This window comes from Gymnoscopelus braueri, assembly GCF_963280865.1.
Source record: "Gymnoscopelus braueri genome assembly, chromosome: 22".
Taxonomy (NCBI): domain Eukaryota; kingdom Metazoa; phylum Chordata; class Actinopteri; order Myctophiformes; family Myctophidae; genus Gymnoscopelus; species Gymnoscopelus braueri.
In genome coordinates, this window is record NC_137624.1 from 4,182,216 (window position 1) to 4,204,392 (window position 22,177).

General features: G+C 41.9%; 1 protein-coding gene across 1 annotated transcript in view; it reads right to left on the bottom strand.

Annotated features, from left to right (window-relative positions):
* The window catches only part of LOC308078304 (tenascin-like), an 87,284-nt gene that overhangs the window by 47,062 nt on the left and 18,045 nt on the right, over positions 1–22,177 (bottom strand). The window contains exons 4-16 of the mRNA XM_080419423.1: positions 21,559–21,840; positions 19,866–20,128; positions 19,014–19,106; positions 17,372–17,608; positions 16,552–16,651; positions 15,076–15,259; positions 13,693–13,916; positions 12,596–12,743; positions 11,268–11,425; positions 8,107–8,370; positions 5,941–6,056; positions 4,756–4,909; positions 287–421 (exon numbers count right to left, since the gene is read on the bottom strand). Coding sequence (XP_080275549.1) covers positions 287–421; positions 4,756–4,909; positions 5,941–6,056; positions 8,107–8,370; positions 11,268–11,425; positions 12,596–12,743; positions 13,693–13,916; positions 15,076–15,259; positions 16,552–16,651; positions 17,372–17,608; positions 19,014–19,106; positions 19,866–20,128; positions 21,559–21,840 — 2,358 coding nt within the window. The remainder of the gene's footprint in view (positions 1–286; positions 422–4,755; positions 4,910–5,940; positions 6,057–8,106; positions 8,371–11,267; positions 11,426–12,595; positions 12,744–13,692; positions 13,917–15,075; positions 15,260–16,551; positions 16,652–17,371; positions 17,609–19,013; positions 19,107–19,865; positions 20,129–21,558; positions 21,841–22,177) is intronic.

Consider the following 22,177-nt stretch of genomic DNA (forward strand, 5'->3'; position numbering starts at 1 on the left):
CATATTTTCAGGTGGGGGTCCGCAGTACATATCAATTTGGGGGTCCTTGGCACAAAAAAGTTTGAGAACCACGTAGAAAAAAAAATAAAAAAATAAAACTAACTAAAACCAACTGAAATTATACCCAAAGTATGATTTTTTTTAAAACTAAAACTAAAACGAAGCATTGTCACATAGATAAAAACTAATAAAAAGTAGCAAACCCGCTCTAAAAACTGAATTAGAAATGAACTTGTCAAAACCAACTAAAACTAAACTATAACGAAAAATCCAAAACTATTATAACCTTGGTCTGCAGGCTCTGAGCTGGGTCCATACGACACAGTGATTCCGTCCACCTCTGCCACCGGCTGGGACCAGGCGACGAGAGCGGACGAGTCGGTCACGTCTTTCACCTGCACGTGACGAGGACCGTCGATACCTGGACAACGCCACACACACAACAAGCAGGAAGAAAAGAGCAGGGAAAATGTTACATTGATGTATACTTTCAGTTTTTTATTATTATTATTATTATTATTATTATTATTATTATTATTATTATTATTATTATTATTATTATTATTGTTATGTTTAACTCTTTCACTGCCAAGAGTATTTTCATATTTGTGCCAGCAATTTGCGTGTTTTTTAATGTTTTAATTTTGTAATTTTTCATTCAAATAAATCTGATTGGGTTTTTAAACCCATACGACAGTTCTACCAGTAGAGAGCAGCAAATCGACACATTGATGACCTCGCTGGCTCACTCGCCCCCTCCCAAACAGGCTCACGTCACATCCGGTCATAACCGGATGTGACATTTTCGACAATCGTTGATCGGGCTAAATTACGATGTGATACACGACTACGATGACTGATCGTCACCCAGACCAAAGAGAGTAGACGTGGACCTCTCCGTTCGTTTTTTATACTGTGTGAAAAAACGTGACTTTCCCTATTCTGGCCGAAAATGACCGCGGGAAAAAAAAAGAGAACCGGAAACGGAATCTGCATCATGAAACCGGAACCCAATGAGTCTGAAGGAGTCAGGAAGCGAAAGTGATCATGAAATTTAAACAGAATAGCGCGACTACAGTCAAAAGTAAAAACTCGGGATTTCTCGTTCTGGCACTGAGGGTATTCAGGAAAAACTCGGGATAACTCGGGGCGTGGCACTGAGAGAGTTAATGGTACTATTGTCACTGGAAACCCTGTATTTCCAAAACAGTAACTTTTCAGGAAATGTAAGAAATAACCTGTGTTCCTATAGACCCCTTAATAGACAACGTCAGACTGATAAGAACCAGTATAAATGAAACCCATTCTGTCATGTCTCGCTAGGACGCGCCTCACTATCCAACACACAAGAGGATGTTGAATGTACTGAAACCAGCGCACCCCGAAACTATATGTTGGGAATTGATTGCATGAAACCATCACCTGTGCGTCCAGTCTCAATGTTGGTATACAAATAATTAGTCTATAGATCCAATGCAATTATTATTTAGTGACTTGTTAATACTTTTCATTGGTCTAATGTTTATAAAACCCACATACAGACTTAAAGTGGCACTATGTAACTTTTGTGTATGAATACAATGTAATTTAGTCCAATCTGTATGGTAGAGTATGTAAATACAATATAACTTATACAATTGGGGTTGTATTTAGTCTCCCTGCTCTTCATTTACATTGCACTTAAGAGACATTTACTGTAGATCGTGTCAAAGGTCATGTCTCACCTATAGACACAGGATCTGAGATGAATTTTGACCTGATGGTCAAGATTCAATGTGATCCCTGAGCAAGCAGGCAGGCTCTATTAGCTCAATGGTAAAACAAATTCAGCACTTGCACAGAAAACCATGTTCAAATTCGGGGTAGAAGAGGAAAGTTATACAGTGCAGCTTTAACCACTTTGACGTTACATTTTGTATATTATTGCAAAAATAGAAGATCTACAACAATGCGACACGTTGTGAGCTTATAGATCGGCTATTTTCACTACTTTTGCACGACACTCTATAACGAAATGGGGAATTAATTTATGGTGGGGGGGACAAACTACATTTAAATGGAGATACATGGTTTCAGTTTGACAGCAGCAATATGTCGTTTACATGGAGGCAGAAGCTCTCTGTCAAGTGTGAGATCAGCGCAAGCAGAGTAAAGTGCACTCTAGTCAATAAACAACAAGGTAAATGGTCGATTAAATAGAGTGCAGAGAGAACAACAATAGCATGTAAACAATGAACCTAGCATCTGTCCAAACTTCATCCATCTAAATAACTTTCTGTACATTTGTGGCAAAGAGAAACCTAATCCAAACATCATAAAAAACACGAGTGTTCTTTTGCTTTGAGGGGCGCACTAAATATTTTGGCATTTTGGCATAATCACAACACGCATAAAAATGAGTAATAATAGATTCTTTATATGTATAAGACTGAATCTGGCACTCGCGACAGCGGGATTGTGTTTTGAGCCCTCGCAGTGAAGGGTATTATGAAATATAATGAGATTCCCTTTCACGCAGGCACTCAATTATGCGTCTACTAGCTAACAGAGCTTCCTATGTGTATTTTACAGGGGAGAAAAAAAAGTGCAGCTAGCCTGGCTGGAGGAAAGCTAACAGGCCCTGGGGGAATAAAAGAGTCCAATCCTCCCCTCTGCCTCATTCCTCGCTGTAAGCTGTGATGAATTTCAACCTGAACAAATACATTACCTCACATACGCAATGGCACAGATACTCCGTGCACAGAGTCCATCAACAAGGACTTGTAAACTAAATGACTTTTCCATGCATATGGACGTTCAGCCTGGCATAGTTCTATCGCATAAACAAAACAAGTGGCTTTTAAGCGTGTAATTATGGAGTAACAGCAGGTAATAAAACTTTAAGCAAGCCCAAGACAACGTGTGATGGACCATATCCTCACTGTCGGGGGTAAACCTTGTATCTCCGTACGTCACCTTTTCAAGTATTTTTTTATCGTAAATAAATGCCCTACAACATCGTACAGAAGTGTCGAGCAAAAGTATCGGAAAAGGCCGATCTACAAGCACACAGCGTTTTAGGTCATCTATTTTCACAATTTTTGGAAAAAAAGGGGAAAAAAGTGAAATTGTTAAAGTTTGTCTGTGGGTTTTATAAACATTGAACGAATGAAAAGTGTTTACAAGAGCTTGTGACTAAATAATAACTACATGTGGAACCATTGGAACACAGGTTCTCTTTTTCCATTTCCTGAAAAGCAACAGCTTTGGACATACACGGTTTCCACCCGACAGCGGCGATATTCACATGGCAGCTTCCATGCTCCTACATCATACTTGGGGATTGTTGGGAAATCCCCCCCAGACGGGTTTTCCACCGCTGAGTGGTGATGTCACAGCAAGATGGCTGCCATGTGAATATGGTTAGTGGCTCCCTGAAAACATTCACTTATTACTCCATACGTAGTAAAACGCTGTTGAAATCATTTGGCTTGATGGCGCTACAGTGTGCATTATAATTCAATTCCGTGGCGAGAGTAGTTGTGGGTTTTGCTGCAGCAAGCATACGCATGATCTCCTCACTCTTTCTCATGTAGGCTATAGGTTATCGTGTACGCTATATCTTCCAAAAACTTTGGCCCCTAATTACTCCTTCATAATGTTCGGCTAATTGTAGAATAAACTCCCCCTCCCCCCCCACACACACGCACGCACGCACGCACGCACGCACACACACACACACACACACACACACACACACACACACACACACACACACACACACACACACACACACACACACACACACACACACACACACACACACACACACACACACACACACACACACACACACACACACACACACACACACACCCCACAAACTTTGGCAGCTATATCTACTCCTTCCTTCACCTAGCAACTCCATTCAAATTTTAAAATGTTTGGCTTAGTTGTGGACTAACTCCCCCCCACACACTCCCGCATGCCCATCCACCCCCCACCCCCAATACCGCCCATACATTTGAAGATGAATTCCCCTCAAATGCTATTTCTACGGAGCATACTGTGTTTTCTTCATTGCAGCGAGCCCACGCAGTTTCTCCGGGAACTGCTTTCCTCTGGAGACTAAATATGAATTTGCAGTGTGCACTATACAGTATGTTATAGTGATTTGTGAGACATGGTGTTTTCTCAGTCTACACAGATTAGCCTAAGTTCTGAATCATTTTGATTTGTCACTTCTATGAAAAACAATTTCACCCACTTTTTTTTTTTTACATCCGTAATGAAGTTTCTTATTTTCCACGGTCTCACACATCTGTGATGGATCTAAACAAAGTGTGTATCTGTGACGGTGCAACAGTGCACAGATCTATATGTGTATCATTGGTAACACCTGAGAAGGAAGTAAGGAAGACCCGAGGCCATTCTAAAAACACTTTCTAAATCCTGACCTACGTTTTCTGTAAAGCAAAAAAAAACATGTTGCTGTATATTGTCTAAATGGGTGAATAGGCCTTAAAGAGATAGCTCACCCCCAAAATGATTTTTTTACACCCCATGGAGACTTGAATTCATGGATATTTCTTTGTTTTTGTCGCCAATAATTTGATGACCGGCAGTGGTTCCGGTAGGAGACTCATCAAATTAGCTGGTCATCAAATTATTGGCTTAGGAATAAGAAATAAACAAAGAAATATCCATGAATTCATGTCTCCATGGGGTGACATGTCATTTTTGGGGTGAACTATCCCTTTAAGTGGATGAACTCACGTGTAGAGAAGGTCTTGGAGGTCTGGGGTCCTCTGGTGTTGTTCTTCACAACGTTCAGAGAGACCTCGTACTCCTGACCGGGGCCGAGTCCTGACTGATCAAATGCGGTCTGAGACGGAGGCAGAGTGTTGACAACCTGTCCGTTCTCCTCCTTCTGCGTATGGACACAAAATACACACATTTATAACAATAATCTGGCAATAATAATCATTTATAACAAAACACAAAAAAAGTTAAGTCATTTGGAAAGGTGGTTCTCACACATTTTCATCTCAAGGACCCCCAAATTGATATGTATTTGGCAGCGGACCCCCGTCTGAAAGAATTTTGTGCCAGGGACCCCCATAAGAGAACATTTGTGTTAATTTATTTTCAATAATGTTCCACTTTTTTTTCTCCAGGATTTTTCAAAGATTAAAAAAAAATAGCCGATCTACAAGCTCACAGCACGTTGTGAGCTTGTAGACTAGCTATTCTTGAACGGCCGAAGAATACAATAAGCTTAAAGTGACAGATTCTGATGCCATATTAACTAAATTAACTGCACCAGGGACCCCCCCCGCAGATGAAGAGAAGATGTGTGTTACAGTAAAAGAAAATCTAAATTATTCCAAAAAATGTTAAAAAATAGCAGATGTACAACCTTGCAGCCGGGCATGAAGTGACACGCTGTGCGCTTGTTTATCTGCTATTTTTGAGAACCACTGTTCTGAACCACTGTTCTAAATTAAAATGGATGGTTACAGAGGCGTCGCTAGGTCTCTACTAGGTTGGGGGCTTAGCCCCCCAGGTGTCCCCTCCCCCGCGCGCACGCGCGTTTTTTTGGCACGCGGATTTCGGCGGATTTGGGTACTTCCCCCCCCGTTTTTTGTTACTTTATTTCGGTTTTAGGGGTAGGGTTAGGGTTATAGATATATAATCCCCCCCCCCCCAAAAAAATACATTTTTTATTTTTTATTTTTTTATTTATTTTTTATTGGTGGCTTTGGATAAAACATTGGTGGCTATAGCCACCGAAGCCCCCGCGTAACGACGCCACTGTATGGTTATGGGTTGAACTGTATGGTTTGTGTAGGCCTTCAGAAGAACTGGATGGTGTGTGTGTGTGTAGACCTTCAGAAGAACTGTATGGTGTGAGTAGACCTTCAGAGGAACTGGTGTGGAGATGTGGGCAGACTGACTGACCGTGTTGCGGATGTAGAGCTCCCAGCCGTCGAAGGCGATGTCCAGATGGTCCCACTGGACCTCCACCGAGGTCTCCCTGACCGAGTAGAACCTCAAGCCCTCTGGCTGGGGCAGATCTGGAAACAGCGTAGGGTGTCATGACATATCACTGGATGCAGAATAAATAAAAGATAATAGAATACATACAATAGAATAGATGGCAGAAACCTTGTATCTCCATGTGTAATCTTTTTACGTTTTCCATAAATATTTTATTGCCTGCCGAGATCGCATATATGCGTTCTTTTCCAAAAAAAAAAAATCCACAAGGGGCGCCCTAACACAGCTTTGGAATGATCCCTCATCACTCAGAGAAGCAGTAGGCAGATGTGACGTCATTCCAAAAAAAACAGACATCCATGCAGCCCAACTATAGGATTTTTTGAAAAACACTCCTAAGGGCAGGTACACACTGCAGGAGATTTGGTCCGATATTGCTGTCGCCGACCTTTTTTGGCGCTCGCCGACAAAACCTCCCGATCTGACACAGATCGGCCTTTGATCGGCGAGCTAATGCTCGCTGTGTGTAAAAGGCTCCGCGAGACGATATGGCCGCGATTATCCGCTCTGCGACGGCTTTCCGACCGTTTTCAGATAACTACCCTGTTAGATATTCAGCTATGTCGCCGACTAGACATCTCACAGTATCATACAGTATGAAAGGGGTCTGCGAGGAGATCAGCGCCACAGCCAATGAGAGCACATTACAGCCACCGTGGCTATGGAAGGTCCACAACAAACAGATCTCCCGCATAGTTACTGTCCAGTCCTGTATTAAGTTAAACATTATTATAAAACAGAATGAGAGTGAGCGAGCGTGCTCGAAGGGGGCTGTTTATTTGAGACTATTGCACAGAGATAGAGAGAGAGAGAGACACACAGAGAGCGAGCGATCTGTATGTATGTGTGTGTGTGTGTGTATGTGTTTGTCTGTGAGTGTTGCCAGATTTTGCGAGAGAAATAAGCAACCAGGTTTGTGAAAACAAGCCCAACAAGCGACTATGCATGAAGCCTATATACAAATACATTGGATACTTGAAAATAGACGATCTACAAGCTCACGTTGTAGATAGGCTATTTTTAAAGAAGAAATCTTGGGGGGGGGAAAAATTGAAATATTTTCCAAATCTACGCAGATCTTGTATGGGGGTCTATGGCACAACATATTTTCAGAAGGGGAGGTCTGTGCCTCTGCGGACAAATATTAATTTGGGGGTCCTTGCCATGAACATTTTTGAGAACAACTGGTTCAAACAACATTAGGAAACAAGGCCAAAAAAGCAACTACACTTTCAAGCAACTTTACAGAAAAACAATCCGAAATTCGCTTATAATAAGCGGACATGGCAACTCTGTCACTGACTGCTTCTGCGCACTTGACGTGCGAGAGAGTGAGAGAGAGTGAGAGAGAGAGAGAGGGAGAGGGTCGGGAGAGAGAGAGGGAGATCGAGGGGCATATCACGGGATACGTCGATTAAAATGAATTGGAATAAACACAAATGTATGTATTGGGTCTGACTCTGGAGATAGCATCCTAGTGAACTATCCTACAGTGTGTAATCCCTGGTCGGGGATCAATCTATAGTGTGAAAACCACAACGATATATGACAGCCGATTTCAAGAAATAAACTCCTGCAGTGTGTAATGCTTAACGATCAGATGACCCCCCGACCACTTAAAGGTCCTGCAGTCTGTACCTGCCTTAACTCTGTTTCTTTTTTTGTGATGAAAACCACCCGTTTTCAACGGGCCATAGCCCCAAAATGGCTGATCGCAGTTGGAATGTTATTGTCCCAGTGGATACACGGCTCCACTGTTATTTTTGTACACAACATGGCTTCCACTGTGTTTCAAAGATCGTTGATTTAAGGTAATTACGCTGGCAAGGGGATAAAAAACGATGTTTAATATCTTGGCGGGTAATGTGCTAAAAACTATTCTAAACTATTTCTGATAATTGCATGAATAAAAAATTAATTATTAATCCCTGAAAAAAACATAATTTCTCTTTTTTTTTTACTTTTGAAAATAGAGAAAAATAGACCCACATATGGGTCCCGACCCAGAAACGTTGCACCAGAGTATCCAGTCAGATTACAGATTACTGACTATGTACGTTGACCTACGTGTGGCTACTCTGGCGCTGACCGGTACGCTCCTCTTGTTGCTTAGGACGGCGTAGACGTTGATGAGGTACTCGATGCCGGGCTCCAGCTCCCGGACGTTGGCGGCCGTGGTGTCGCCGGGCACAGTGAACTCCTGGTACAGGCCCCCCGGCGCCGTGGGCATGTACGTCACCAGGTACTCCGTCACCAGCATCTCGTTGTCCCACGACAGGCCCAACGTCTCGTTGGTGACGTCGGTGACCGTCAGGTCCTTGGGAGGAGATACTGAAGACAAAAGAAAGAGAGAAAAACAAGACACAGTCATGTCATGCTTTCTTTTTTTTCTCTCTCTGTGTGTGTGTGTGTGTGTGTGTGTGTGTGTGTGTGTGTGTGTGTGTGTGTGTGTGTGTGTGTGTGTGTGTGTGTGTGTGTGTGTGTGTGTGTGTGTGTGTGTGTGTGTGTGTGTGTGTGTGTGTGTGTGTGAGAGTGTGTGAGTGTGTGTGTGTGTGTGTGTGTGTGTGTGTGTGTGTGTGTGTGTGTGTGTGTGTGTGTGTCTGTGTGTGTGTGTGTGTGTGTGTGTGTGTGTGTGTGTGTGTGTGTGTGTTTTCAAATGTATAGAATGTGTAAACAATCTTTTGAAAATAGCAGATCTACAAGCTGACAATGAGCTAGTAGATCGGCTATTTGTATATAGGGCTGAAGTGGGTAATGTCGTGTAATAATCAAAATTTACATAGCAACTACTACTTAAATATATTGTAGTGGAGTAAAAGTAAAATATTTGCCTCTGAGATGTACAGTAGTGGAGTAGAAGTAAAACTACTGAAAATTGGAAATACTCTGGTAAAGTAAAGTCTGTTAAGATACAGTACTTGAGTAGATATACTTACTTTACGCCACTATCTATAATGCATTATAATCTCATTTTTAATGCATTATAATGCACTTATACGGCTTCATAAGGCTCATTATAAATGTTTATGATTGTGCAAAACAACTTATAACAAGGTGAATGAAGTATTGTAAGTACTGGTCATTAATGCATTATAACAGCACATTATAACCGCCATACTTAATTAAGTGTTTGGAGGCCATGGTTTCTCATGCATTCAATCCTTAACTGCAATACAAATATTTTGCAGCTATGTGAAATCCACATTAAAAATGGTGTCCTCTTGGCAAACACATGGAAAATTAAAGGGGGCGCCAGTGATACAGTATATGTTTTGTTAAAAATAAGTGTTAAATAGCTCTGTTATTGTGATAATGATTACTGCTATTAGTGATCGTTCGGTAACAGGCCTCTCCCTGCCTCTCCAGCTCTTTAATACACAGAAAATACATTTTCAGGTGCGTTGCCGGTCTCATCCAGCCAGGGGAGAGAACTCATACAGGATACAGGATAGACAAGTGAAACTGGACGTGATGACACAAAGAAATGAGCAGACAAAACTGGAACAGGAACACTATATAGAATTGACGCTGATGAATGGATTCTCTGTCCTGATTCACTGAAATGTGTGACCCACCTGGAAATGTGGGTCAACTTAAAACGCTGCATTCAAGTTCAGGAGAATTTAGAAAAGGCAATTCTCTTCAATGCTGCCTTCGGGTACAGCCATGGAAAGGGGACATTTGCATTTCTTTCACCACAGTAAATTGTCCCTGTCGGGTGGAAACCTCATACGGATGATCCAAAACTATTACTTTTCAGGATTCAAATGAAAAACATATCAAAACTAGAGAAAGTGCTCCTTGGAGCACAGGTCTCCGCCAGGTCAGGTAATGGGCCAGCAATGTTGGGAATTCGCCAATCAGGCTGGAATGTGAAAAATCAGATGGATCGGACGGATCCGTCTTGATCACTTGACTAAAGAGAAAATATGTACCGATTTGCGTGATGTTTGGACAACATTTGTAGGAGTAATATAAACATTTTTTTTGCAGAAATGTTTAAAGGATCTACACACCATGAATTTAAAAAAAATATTTGATATTTAATATCATATGGTGTATGTCCCTCAAACCTTTTTCAAAAGGTTTGAGCCTAAATCATCACTCAGATATACTCATCCCAAGTCAATTGTCTCTGGCTTATACAGCACTTTCAGCTGCAATACCAAAACGTCCTTTTGGGCAGGGGGGGGCTACTGAGCAATTCTGTCTGGCCATCATCAATGCAATGGCAAGGCAAGTGATGTCACTTGCATTGCCATTCTGAAATGGCCTGTTCAGACACGCCCATTCTGAAAATCTCTGAAATGAGAATGAATGACTGAATGTTAAAAAATAATATTTGTTGGGGTACAAGAGACACTGGGGAGCCCAAAAAATACCCCCCCCCCCCCCCCCCAAAAAAAAAAAATTCATGGTGTGTCCCCTTTAAAGGGTGGCATTTGTTCCTCAATGTAGTGCGAATGTGCGTGCGAAGTTTCACCGCAATCGGACGCTGCGTTCATCATTTGCAGCATTTTGTTCAAAACGGGCCACTTCTGCAAACTTTAGATGTCAATCTTAGCCAATCAGGATGGAATATGAAAAATCAAACAGAGATCACGTGACTATAGAGATCATGCGTACCGATTTGCGTGACATTTTGATAAAATCTGAAGGAGTAATATCCAAAAATGTGTTTTATGTGCCTCCTGGTGGCGATATAAAAGGCAGATGTGAGTGCCTCAGTGCACATACAAAGTTTTAGACAGATAGGTGCAGTTATAGGTAAAAACACGAATCGCCTGTTATAGCGCCACCATGAGGTCGATTTGAAAAGTTTCAAGTGGCATAGAGATAGAGACTATAGAGATACTGTGTACCGATTTGCGATTTTACTATTTACACACACGAACACACACACACACACACGGACGGACGGACGGACGGACGGACAGGGTGCAAAATATACTCTCGCCATGCCTTTCAGCCTGGCAGAGACAACTAGCAGATCGAGAAGCTGGAAACGCGCCACGTTTCCAGCTTGCAGATCTGCTATTTCGGATACTTTTGTGCAACGCTGTAGTATGATCAAGTAGGGCGTTAATTTACAAAATAACACAAAAACAAAAAAATACGGAGATAAGAGGTTTCTGCCTGATAGCGACAAAATGCTTGAATGCATGGTCTGGAGAGAGGGCACTTTTTTACGGTCGAGTAAAAGGGCGGGGGCCGTTGTGTCGTCTTACCCTGTGAGCAGTCATCTCCGATGTAGCCCTCGTCACAGACACACTGTCCATCCACACAGCGGCCGTTGTCCTGACAGTTATTGAGGCAGCTCAACTCTCCACAGCTGAGCCCCTCGTACCCCTGCTCACACACGCACTCGCCTCTGACGCACCGCCCCCTGTTGGTCACAATCACAATCGACTTCATAGGGTTTATGCACAGCAGCCACATTGTGGAGCAGGGCCGGACTGGGACCAAAATTCAGCCCTGGCATTTTGGTCCGGACCGGACCAATAGCAGATCTACAAGCTCACAACGCATCGCAGCGCGACGTGTTGTAAGCTTGTAGACTGGCTATTTTCAGCATGCAACCAAGTGTAAAATCAGCCATTACGGCCTGCCCAGATACATTTTTGTCGACTAAATCGACTGTAAATTTAGTCGACTAAAATCTGACTATAACAAAATTAAAGACCATAACTAAAAAAAATAAAAAAAATTGCTGTCAAAATAAAGACTGCCATAAGGTGTAGTGGTCATATGGTAGGTACAGTGTTCATAAGGTGCAGTGGTCATAATGGTACAGTGTTCATAAGGTGCAGTGGTCATAATGGTACAGTGTTCATAAGGTGCAGTGGTCATATAGTAGCCTGGTAAACCCTCCCTCCGGAAATCTCATTTCCATTTGATTTCAGGAGTGAGTCTGGCCTGATCCGCCTGTCTGCAATATTGGCTGTGCTGGAGTTGGGCGGGAGTAATACCGTTGACTGACAACCCCTTCAGCCAATGATAATTTTTCCCCTTCAGCCAATCAGCAGTTCACCAGTCTTAATGTGACGCGACGGGACTTTTGAGACAGCCATACCCAAAATGGGTTGCCTTTTTCGGGTACAATGGTGTCACTGCCCGCCCCTACCGGTTCTCTAATTATTATTTTTTAAATAGGCTTTGTCATGATTAATTGACCACATATATGAAGTTAAACAACTAAATTCTATCCAAACGATATCTTATAAGTAAATTCCGTGCCTCAAAATAGAAGTTAGAGAGCTTTTTGAAGTAAAAAAAGTAGCGGAGAATTGGCCGCACAAGAAAAAGATGGCTGCCGTTCGTGTTTTGGGCTCACTCGAACTCGCCACCTGATTGGCCAACGTAAGCTGTCAATCACAGAACAATGAGCGACGACGCTGATAGGCCCGGCCGTTTGGCATACAGAGCCAATATTGCAGAAAGGCGGATCATGCCAGACTCACTCCTGAAATGAAATGGAATTGAGATTTCCGGAGGGAGGGTTTACCAGGCTAGTCATATAGTAGGTACAGTGTTCATAAGGTGCAGTTCACTAGACCTGTTGTTGCAGTTGTCGGGACATGTGAGGACGGAGCAGTCGTCCCCTGCGTACCCCTCCTCGCACGCGCAGCGTCCGTCCACGCAGACGCCCCGCGCCATGCAGTCGTTGGGACACGATTTCTGACCGCAGTCCTCCCCCGTGAAACCTTCAACCATCCACAACAGACACAGGTACAACATCTTGTGTCTTTTAGCAATGGTGTCAAAAATGTGCAAAAATCAGGGGCATAGCATATCCTGTATATTTCTATCTTTAGTAGCGTGTCAAATTTGCAAAGAAGCAGAAGTCACACACGTATCGTCGCTGTCGGATGGAGACCTTGTATGTCCAAAGCTGTTTACTTTCAGGAAATGGGGGAAAAAAGAAGGGAAGCAGTGGGTCCCATTTTTATAGTCTTTGGTATGACCGGGCCGGGGAATCGAACCCCAATCTCCCAATATCAGGTCGGCCAATGAGCTGGTTGGTTCCAATGGATCCACTGTAGTTATTATTTAGTCACAAGCTCTTGTTACATTTTTTCAATCGTTTCAATATGTATAAAACCCATAGACAGACTTAACCACATGCACTTTCACATCAAAAATGTTCAATAGTATCAAAAAACCATTGCAGATCTACAAGCTCACAACGCGCCGATGTGAAGCGTTGTGAGCTTGTAGATTGGCTATTTTTGCTACTTTGTGTGTGACACTGTAGTGTGACGAAGTAGGGCATTAAAGGGATAGTTCACCCCCAAAATGACTTCACCCCATGGAGATTTGAATTCATGGTTATTTTTTAGTTTTTGTCGCATTCCTAAGCCAATACTTTGATGACCGGCAGCGGTTCCGGTAGGAGACACAAAGAGTCTCCTTTGTGTCTCCTACCGGAACCGCTGCCTACCGGTCCACTCGTCATCAAATTATTGGCTTAGGAATGCGACAAAAAATATATATATATATCCATGAAGTCTCCATGGGGTGACTAATCAATAGGAAAAAAAACTGGGTGCACTATCCCTTTAACTTTCAAAAGTTGAAATATGGAAACACAAGATTTTCCGCTCGACAACAATGATATATATACATCAGAAAAAAATAATTTCATTTCGTCACCTTCGTCACACACACACTGTCCGTCCACGCATCTGCCGCGGTTCAGGCAGTTGTTGGGGCAGCTCAGCTCGCCGCAGTCCTCTCCGGTGAACCCGATGAAGCAGACGCACGTCCCGTCCACACAGTCCCCGCGCAGGAAGCAGTCTGACGGGCACGTCCGGACGCTGCAGTCCTCTCCGGCGAAGCCTTCCTCGCACACGCACTGACCGTTCACACAGCGACCTCTGTGTACCAGACAGCAAAGGTGTTGATAATTACTTCCACGCATGAAGTGCAAATCTTTGAATATATATTATTTTAAAGCCAACATTTGTAACTGAAATCTTTGCTTCTGGGGGTCCCTGGCACTAAATAGTTTGAGATGGGGGGGGGGGGGTCCGCGGCCAGATACATATCATTTTGGGGGTCCTTGACATGAAAAAGTTTGAGAACCACTGATATTATAGTAACAAAGTGTTTCAGAAAACTGTTAGGATTTAGAAGACATTTGTAGAATCGTCCTCTGGTCTTAATGGGTTAAAGGCACAACATGAACTAACTTTGCACTGTGTTTACATAACAAAACAATCAATTTTTGCACCCATCATTTCCCTCTCTACCAGCAGTCATCGAGTAGTGTGGTGGTGTTTGCCGGCAGAAACACATTCTCCTACTCCTCTGGCTGTATTTTGGTGTTTTCACTGTTTGTTTTGGTTGCACAAAAACATCCCGTCTACCAAAACAGTGAAAACAGCAAATTACAGCGAGAGGGTGATGTGTTGCTGCAGGTAAACATATATATACAGTATATTTATTGTTTTGTAATGTAAACACAGGGAAAACACAAGTCACATACTCTGCCTTCAACTAAAACTCACAAATAACGAAAAACTAGAAATGATCAAAGCATTAGTGAACTGAAATGCAAATAAAAACAAGATTTTACGAATGACAATGTAAAAAAAGGCAACTGAAAGTGTATTGTATGTGTTTACAACACTAACTGAAACTAAGCTAAATCCTTAGAAGTTGTCTTTAGTGTTAGTCTCTTTGTCAATATTTCATAAGCCTATAGTATTCCGGTGGATATGGAATCTTATGTTCCAATATGTATCTTAAACAAATGCTAAAACAGCAGATCTACAAGCTCAATCACTCTCAACAATCGTGACGTGTTGTGAGATTGTAGATCTGCTATTTTTCTGAACTCTTTTGAATGTCGCCCTCTGACTACCCCACATTGCAATAAAAAAAAAGAAAACTAAACTAAAACTATGCCAAAACCAACAAAACCCAGGTTTAAAAAAAAAAACTATTAAAAACTAAGCTGAAATAGAAAATACACAGTGAAAACAAAGTCATTTGGATGTCAAACTTATGCCAAAAATGCCAAACAATACTAACCTGTCCAGACAGTTGTTGGGGCAGGAGAGTTCGGAGCAGTCCTCTCCTTGGAATCCGATGTCGCACGCACATTGTCCGTTGATGCACTGCCCCCTAGTGTTACAGTTGTTTAAACACGCTAGCTGGCTGCAGTCCTCACCTTGGTACCCAGCATGGCAGATACACATCCCATTGGAACATGTACCTAGATGATTACATGACATTAGACTAGATTAGATTAGGTTAGATGATTAGACTAGATTAGATTACATAGGTTATATTACATTGGATGGCATTATATTTGATTAAATTAGATTACATTACATTAGATGGCATTAGATTAGATTAGATTAGATTAGGTTAGATTAGATTAGGTTAGGTTAGGTTAGGTTAGGTTAGGTTAGGATAGGTTAGGATAGGTTAGGTTAGGTTAGGTTAGGTTAGGTTAGGTTAGGTTAGGTTAGGTTAGGTTAGGTTAGGTTAGGTTAGGTTAAATTAAATTAAATTAAATTAAATTAAATTAAATTAAATTAAATTAAATTAAATTAAATTAAATTAAATTAAATTAAATTAAATTAAATTAAATTAAATTAAATTAAATTAAATTAAATTAAATTATATTAAATTAGTATGGCATTAGATTACTTTATTTCACATTAGGTTACATTATATAACATTACATTAGAGTAGATTACATTGGATTAGATTACATTAGATTATATTACATTAGATGACATTATATTAGACTAGATTACAGTAGATTACATTAGATTTGACTAGATTGCATTAGATTAGACTAGTTGCGAACGCGGAAGGAGGCGCGGCGAAGCCACGCCTCCGACCAAGTGGAGCTTACTATGTAACCGTGCTCGGGTTGTGTGTCTGTCTGTGTGTCTGTGTTCATGCTCTCATTGGCTCGCGCCCCCATGTGACTCACATGCGTGCCATGTGACTCACATGCGTGCACTGCCTGTAAGCAGCCACCCGATTGCACCAGAGTGCAGGAATTGAGACAATGCTCTGATTACAATGCACAACAGCCTGCAAAACACACACACACACACACACACACACACACACACACACACACACACACACACACACACACACACACACACACACACACACACACACACACACACACACACACACACACAATGTCAATGTTCTCTCCCCATCACGGTGAAATAACACGGATTACAAGTCCGTAAATACACAATATTTTCGAGCTGCGTTCGCGCGTCTTACTTGTATAGATTAGATTACATTAGATTTGATTAGACTAGTATAGATTACATTACACTAGTATAAATTAGACTACATTTCATTCGATTAGACTAGTATAGATTAGATTAGTTTGCATTAGATTACACACGATTAGACGGAGGTTGTTGTTGGAGTTGTTTTAGTGTTGCCCCCTTCCCAGCCCTTTTTTGTCAAACTGTTAATAAAGTATCCAATCGATCAATAAAAATGAATAAAAACACAAATAAGCACCTCTGTCATTACAGTGGTTCAGACAGGTGAGTGTAGAGCAGTCCTCTCCACTGTAGCCCGCGCTGCAGACGCACCGGCCGTCCACACAGAAACCATTACCCTGGTGGGAGAGTGCAATGCTTCACTTAAAGTTATCTTTTAACAATCATAAAAAAAAGTATGCATATTAAAGGTAGGGTAAGGGATTTTCTTTGGTTAAAATAAATGCTAAATAGCTCTATATTCTGATAGTATTCATTGCTTAGAGTGTTTGTTCAGTAAAAGGAGTCTCCTTGTCTCTCCAGCTCTTTATAAAACAGAAAATGCATTTTCGTTTCAGTTTCAGTTTCATTTCCAATGAGACTGAAACGGGGAGACTCCTGTTACTGAACAAACACTCTATAGCAATGATTACTATCAGAATATAGTGCTTTAACCTTTTAACAAAATACTTTTTGTTTTAACCAAAAAATATCACTTACCCTACCTTTAATGAAATAATCTATTTAAAATAACAGGAAAAATAATAGATCTACAAGCTCGACAAGCGTCGCATCACACCGCTTGGTGAGCTTGTACTGTAGATACATCTATTTTCTTAATTGTTGCTGTTGTACAACAAAGTATAAAACAGTAGGCTAAAGTGGCTATTCAGACAAATACATTCAAAATGGCCCCCTATTAAGATATTGATATGATATTTTTTTCAATTTCCCCTCCCGAAAAAATTACACTTCTCGATCATTCGATTAATCGAAAAAAAAAAGTAATCCGCAGAATAATCACTAAGAAAATAATCGCTATATATATATTTTTTTTTATATATATTTTGCGTTTATACCCGACAGTCTCCGGGACAGGTGCGCTCCCCACAGTCTTCACCGGTGAAACCCTCGTCGCAGTAGCAGGTTCCGTTGTCGCAGCGGCCGCGGTCGTAGCAGTCTTTGGGGCAGATGAGTTCGGAGCAGTCGGCTCCGGTCCAGGGCTCGTCGCACATGCAGTCTCCGTCGTCGCACCGGCCGCGGCCCAGGCAGGCGTTGAGGCAGGCCATCTGCGAGCAGTCTTCACCCGTGTAACCCTTAAGAGTAATTAGGGACAATTACCAGTGATGTAAAGTAACTAAGTGCATTTACTCAAGTACTGTACTTTAGTACAATTTTGAGGCATTTTTACTTTACTGGAGTATTTCCCAATTTTCGGTACTTTCACTTCTACTCCACTACATTTCAGAGGCAAATATTGTACTTTTCACTACAACTATTTCAAAACGTTAGTTACTCGTTACTTTGTAGATTTAGATTATTATTTAAAAAAAACATACATTAACCACTTCAGCCCTATATACTTTGGCTATTTGAAAATAGACGATCTACAAGAGCTTGTAGATCTACTATTTTCAAATGATATTTATACATTTTTAAACTTTAGAACTGGACATTCTGCATAATGAGTACTTTTTCTTTTGGTACTTTAAGTACATTTTGATGCCAATACTTTTGTACTTTTACTCAAGCAAATTCAGAATACCAGACTTGTATTTGTAACAGTATTTCTGCATTGCAGTATTGATACTTTTACTTAAGTAAAACATTTTAATACTTTTTCCACCACTGGACAATATACACAATATTATCGTTTCTGGCCGTGGTTCAGGGATCCCCATGGCAGGGGTTTCCACATGGGTTCAGAGATCCCCAGGGGTTCCTTGAGGGTGTTCCAGGGGTGCCCAGGAAAATGTGTTGCATCAAAATCTGTAGGCCTATAACCACTTAACCCATACATAGGCTATTTGAAAATAAATCTGCAAGCTCACAACGCATCGTATCACAACGCGTTGTGAACTTGTAGATCGCCTATTTTCACAAAATCTTGATGCACTTATTATGCATTATAGATGCAACCTTAAAAGTCTTACCATCATTTAAATATTTTTCAACAGCAATCTTGTATGCCCCTCATGGCACAAAATGGGGCCCATGGCCAACAATTGTATTCGGAGGATTCAAATTGTCTGGCAAAATTGTGTAAATCCTCTGTAGATATGGAAAAGGTCTGTGTGTGTGTGTGCTTGTGTGCGTGTGCGTGTGCGTGTGCGTGTGCGTGTGCGTGTGCGTGTGCGCGTGTGCGTGTGCGTGTGCGTGTGCGTGTGCGTGTGTGTGTGTGTGTGTGTGTGTGACGTGTGTGTGTGTGTGTGTGTGTGTGTGTGTGTGTGTGTGTGTGTGTGTGTGTGTGCGTGCGTGTGTGTGTGTGTGTGTGTGTGTGCGTGCGCTAGCTCTTTTTTTTAATGCAATAAATAAATACATGTTGTGATATTTGATATCATCCTATCCCGATTCACAAATGTCCAATGAGGCATTCAAATATGTGTTTCTTAACAAAATCTCAGGTCAAGTGATTCCAGGACTATTCTTAGAGTTATTTTAAGAATTTTAAGCATTATGTTGCAATCTTGCAATAAATATCGTCAATCACAATTTCCCTACCTCAGAGCAGACACAGGACCCATCCACACACTGTCCATTCTCTCCACAGTCCACAGGGCAGAGCACTACTGAACAGCCCTCTCCAGAGAAGCCCTGCATTGAAGCATTTGGATTGATTCATTAAATATTATAGATTTGTTTCTAGGTACAGGAAGTAAAACACGGAAAATGGATGACACTAAAAAGCGAGAGGCTTGTTTCCATTGTGGTGCATTAAACATTCAACACTCAAACATGACAAAACAACAATATGAAATCAAAATATACCGTTCAAATCCATTCATGATTAATAAAAGGAGGTGGTGGGGAGGGGATAAGACACATGGAGGATGTCACTCACAAACCATGCTGCGGTCTGGGGGAGACAGGTCGATTTGACCGTTCGCATAAAAACATTTTGGAATTTTTAAAATACACAGGGAAGGGGAGCCTTCTGAGAGCTATTGTGAAGTTCATTGACTTCAAAATCTAAAAAAACCTGCGGCTGACTGCTTCGTGACACAATGTGTTAAAGGGATAGTTCACCCAAAAAAATGACTTTCTTTCTATTGATTAGTCACCCCATGGAGACTTGAATTCATGGATAATTAAAAGGCTCACAGGATAATTTGATGACCAGGCGGACCGGTAGGCAGCGGACACAAAGGAGACTCTTTGTGTCTCCTACCGGAACCACTGCCGGTCATCAAATTATTGGCTTAGGAATGCAACAAAAACCAAAAAATGTCCATGAATTCAAGTCTCCATGGGGTGACTAATCGATAGTTTCGATCATTTTGGGGGTGAACTATCCCTTTAAGTAGAGTAGGCCTACTTGAAAGATGTACTATGTCCTTCCCACAAACTGCCTACCTCAGAGCAGACGCAGGACCCGTCCACACAGCGGCCGTTCTCCCCACAGTCCACGGGGCAGAGCACTAGCGAACAGTCCTCTCCGGAGAAGCCTGGGAAGCACTCACATTTTCCGTGCACACACGCCCCCCGGTCCTGGCACTGCCCGGGGCATTCCGCCTCGGTGCAGTTGGGCCCCGACCAGCCAGGCTCACAGATACAACCACAGCTCTCCATGCTGTAGTTTCCATGGCCGTTGCAGTACGGCTTAGTTCCCACTTCCCCTATATGAGAGAGAGAGAGAGAGAGAGAGAGAGAGAGAGAGAGAGAGAGAGAGAGAGAGAGAGAGAGGAGAGGGAGAGGGAGAGGGAGAGAGAGTGAGAAACCTTGATATTTTATTGCTATATTTATCTACTCCGTTTAATCACTTAAAGCCCTCTATACTTAAAGGACCACTTCACCCATTTTCAACCTATCTTTGTATAACTGGTCCTCACCAATATGTTATAATGTAACTATATGTTATAATATAATAAAGTAACTTTTATACTTTATAATGCTCATGATAAAATGGTACCATTCTTTTCTTCTACACCTCAGAAACCCGTCTACCAGTGACATTATTGTCTTCGAGAACAATGGCTTCCATTACAGCATGCAAACTTGTCAGGAATAGAAAGCCTGCAGTTTCTATTAGCTTGGTTTCCCCATCGATGATGTCACCGGCAGGCGGGTTTCTGAACTGTCCACAGCCCATTAGTGAGGACCACTCAACAGATAGGTTGAAAATGGGTGATGTCGTCCTTTAATACACGAGTTGCTTCTGTACTTGGTGTGCTCTTTAAATGTGTCCCCTATACCACGTCTTTGCCAAAAAATTGCCAAAAATAGAGTGATTGACCAGTTACAACAATGGATGATTATTGCATTGTTCACCTCAAACATTATCGTCTCTGTCGGGTGGAATTGAAACCAAAACTGTTACTTTTTAGGATCCAAATTCAAACGCGGCAAAAGTAATAGATCCACAAGCTCAAAATGCGTCGCTTCGCGCCATGTTTCAAGCTAGCAGATCTGCTACTTTTGGTGCCTTTGTGTGGCACTGTAGTATAATCCTGTAGGCCAGGGGTCTTCAACTTTTCTCAGGCCAATGACAACGTAGCTGAGAGAGAGATGAAGCAAGGACCCCCACTACATATTGTATATAAATGTTCATATATTTCATAGATATCTTCATAAACTTGTTTGACAGCACTGCCATCAGTGTATGTTGGATTATTGTATTGTATTTTCAGACATTAGACCACTTGAACCGTCAATACTTAGTCTGCTCTTTTTTTCCCTCAATACCAAACCTCTTTGCCGGAAATAGCCGATCTACAAGCTCAACGCCTCGCAGCACGAGGCGTTGTGAGCTTGTATAGATCTGCTATTTTCGGCTAATGTTCCCCTCAGAAAAGGAATTCTAGGGTTCAAGTGGTTAATGTAAAAAAAAAAGAAAAAAGGTTCCTATCAAACAAACGTTTGGTGGCTCCCCTGTAGTAACTCTGAGGACCCCCTAGGGGTCCCGGACCCCCTGTTAAAGACCCCTGGAGTGGAGTTGATTTACGGGGAAAAAACACAAAAAGTTAAAATATGGATATAATGAGGTTTCTGCCCGACAGCAACGATATATCTTTTTATCTCGACAGAGAATCATCTTCACGGTGTGTACCTGATGTGAGCTGAGAGCTGCAGCAGGCCGCGTCTCCTCCTCCTCCACACTGGTCCCTCAGCGTCGAAACCTCTCCCTCCAGCATCTCGAGGCGGCTCAGGAGGGCTTTGAGATCCGGCAGGTTCTCGGCACAGCCGCACGCCTGCCGCGGTATGTTGATGCGGTGAGTGAACACGATCTGGTTCTCCCGGTCCAGGGTGTGCTCCGTCGCCTGAAGGCCCGAAGACACAGGCGAACCCGACGCGTCTTCGTTGGGATGTGCCGCGATGTGCAGCGATGTGCCTGGAGGTGGTGGAAGAATGAATACCGTGTTGGTGTTACAATTATTTACTTGAGTAAAAGCAGTGTTGGAAAAAGTACTCTTTGTTTTACTTAAGTAAAAGTATCAATACTGCAATGTAGAAGTATACTCTGTTACAAGTGAAAGTCTGAAAAAAAAATATCGGTATCAAAATGTACTTAAAGTACGAAAAGTAAAAGTATACTGAAATGTTTGAAAATAGCAGATCTACAAGCTCACAACTAAATAGCCTAAGTATAGATTAAGGCTAAAGTGGCTAATGTATGTTTTACAATGTAATAATTTATATCTGCAAAGTAACTAGTAACTAAAGTTTTC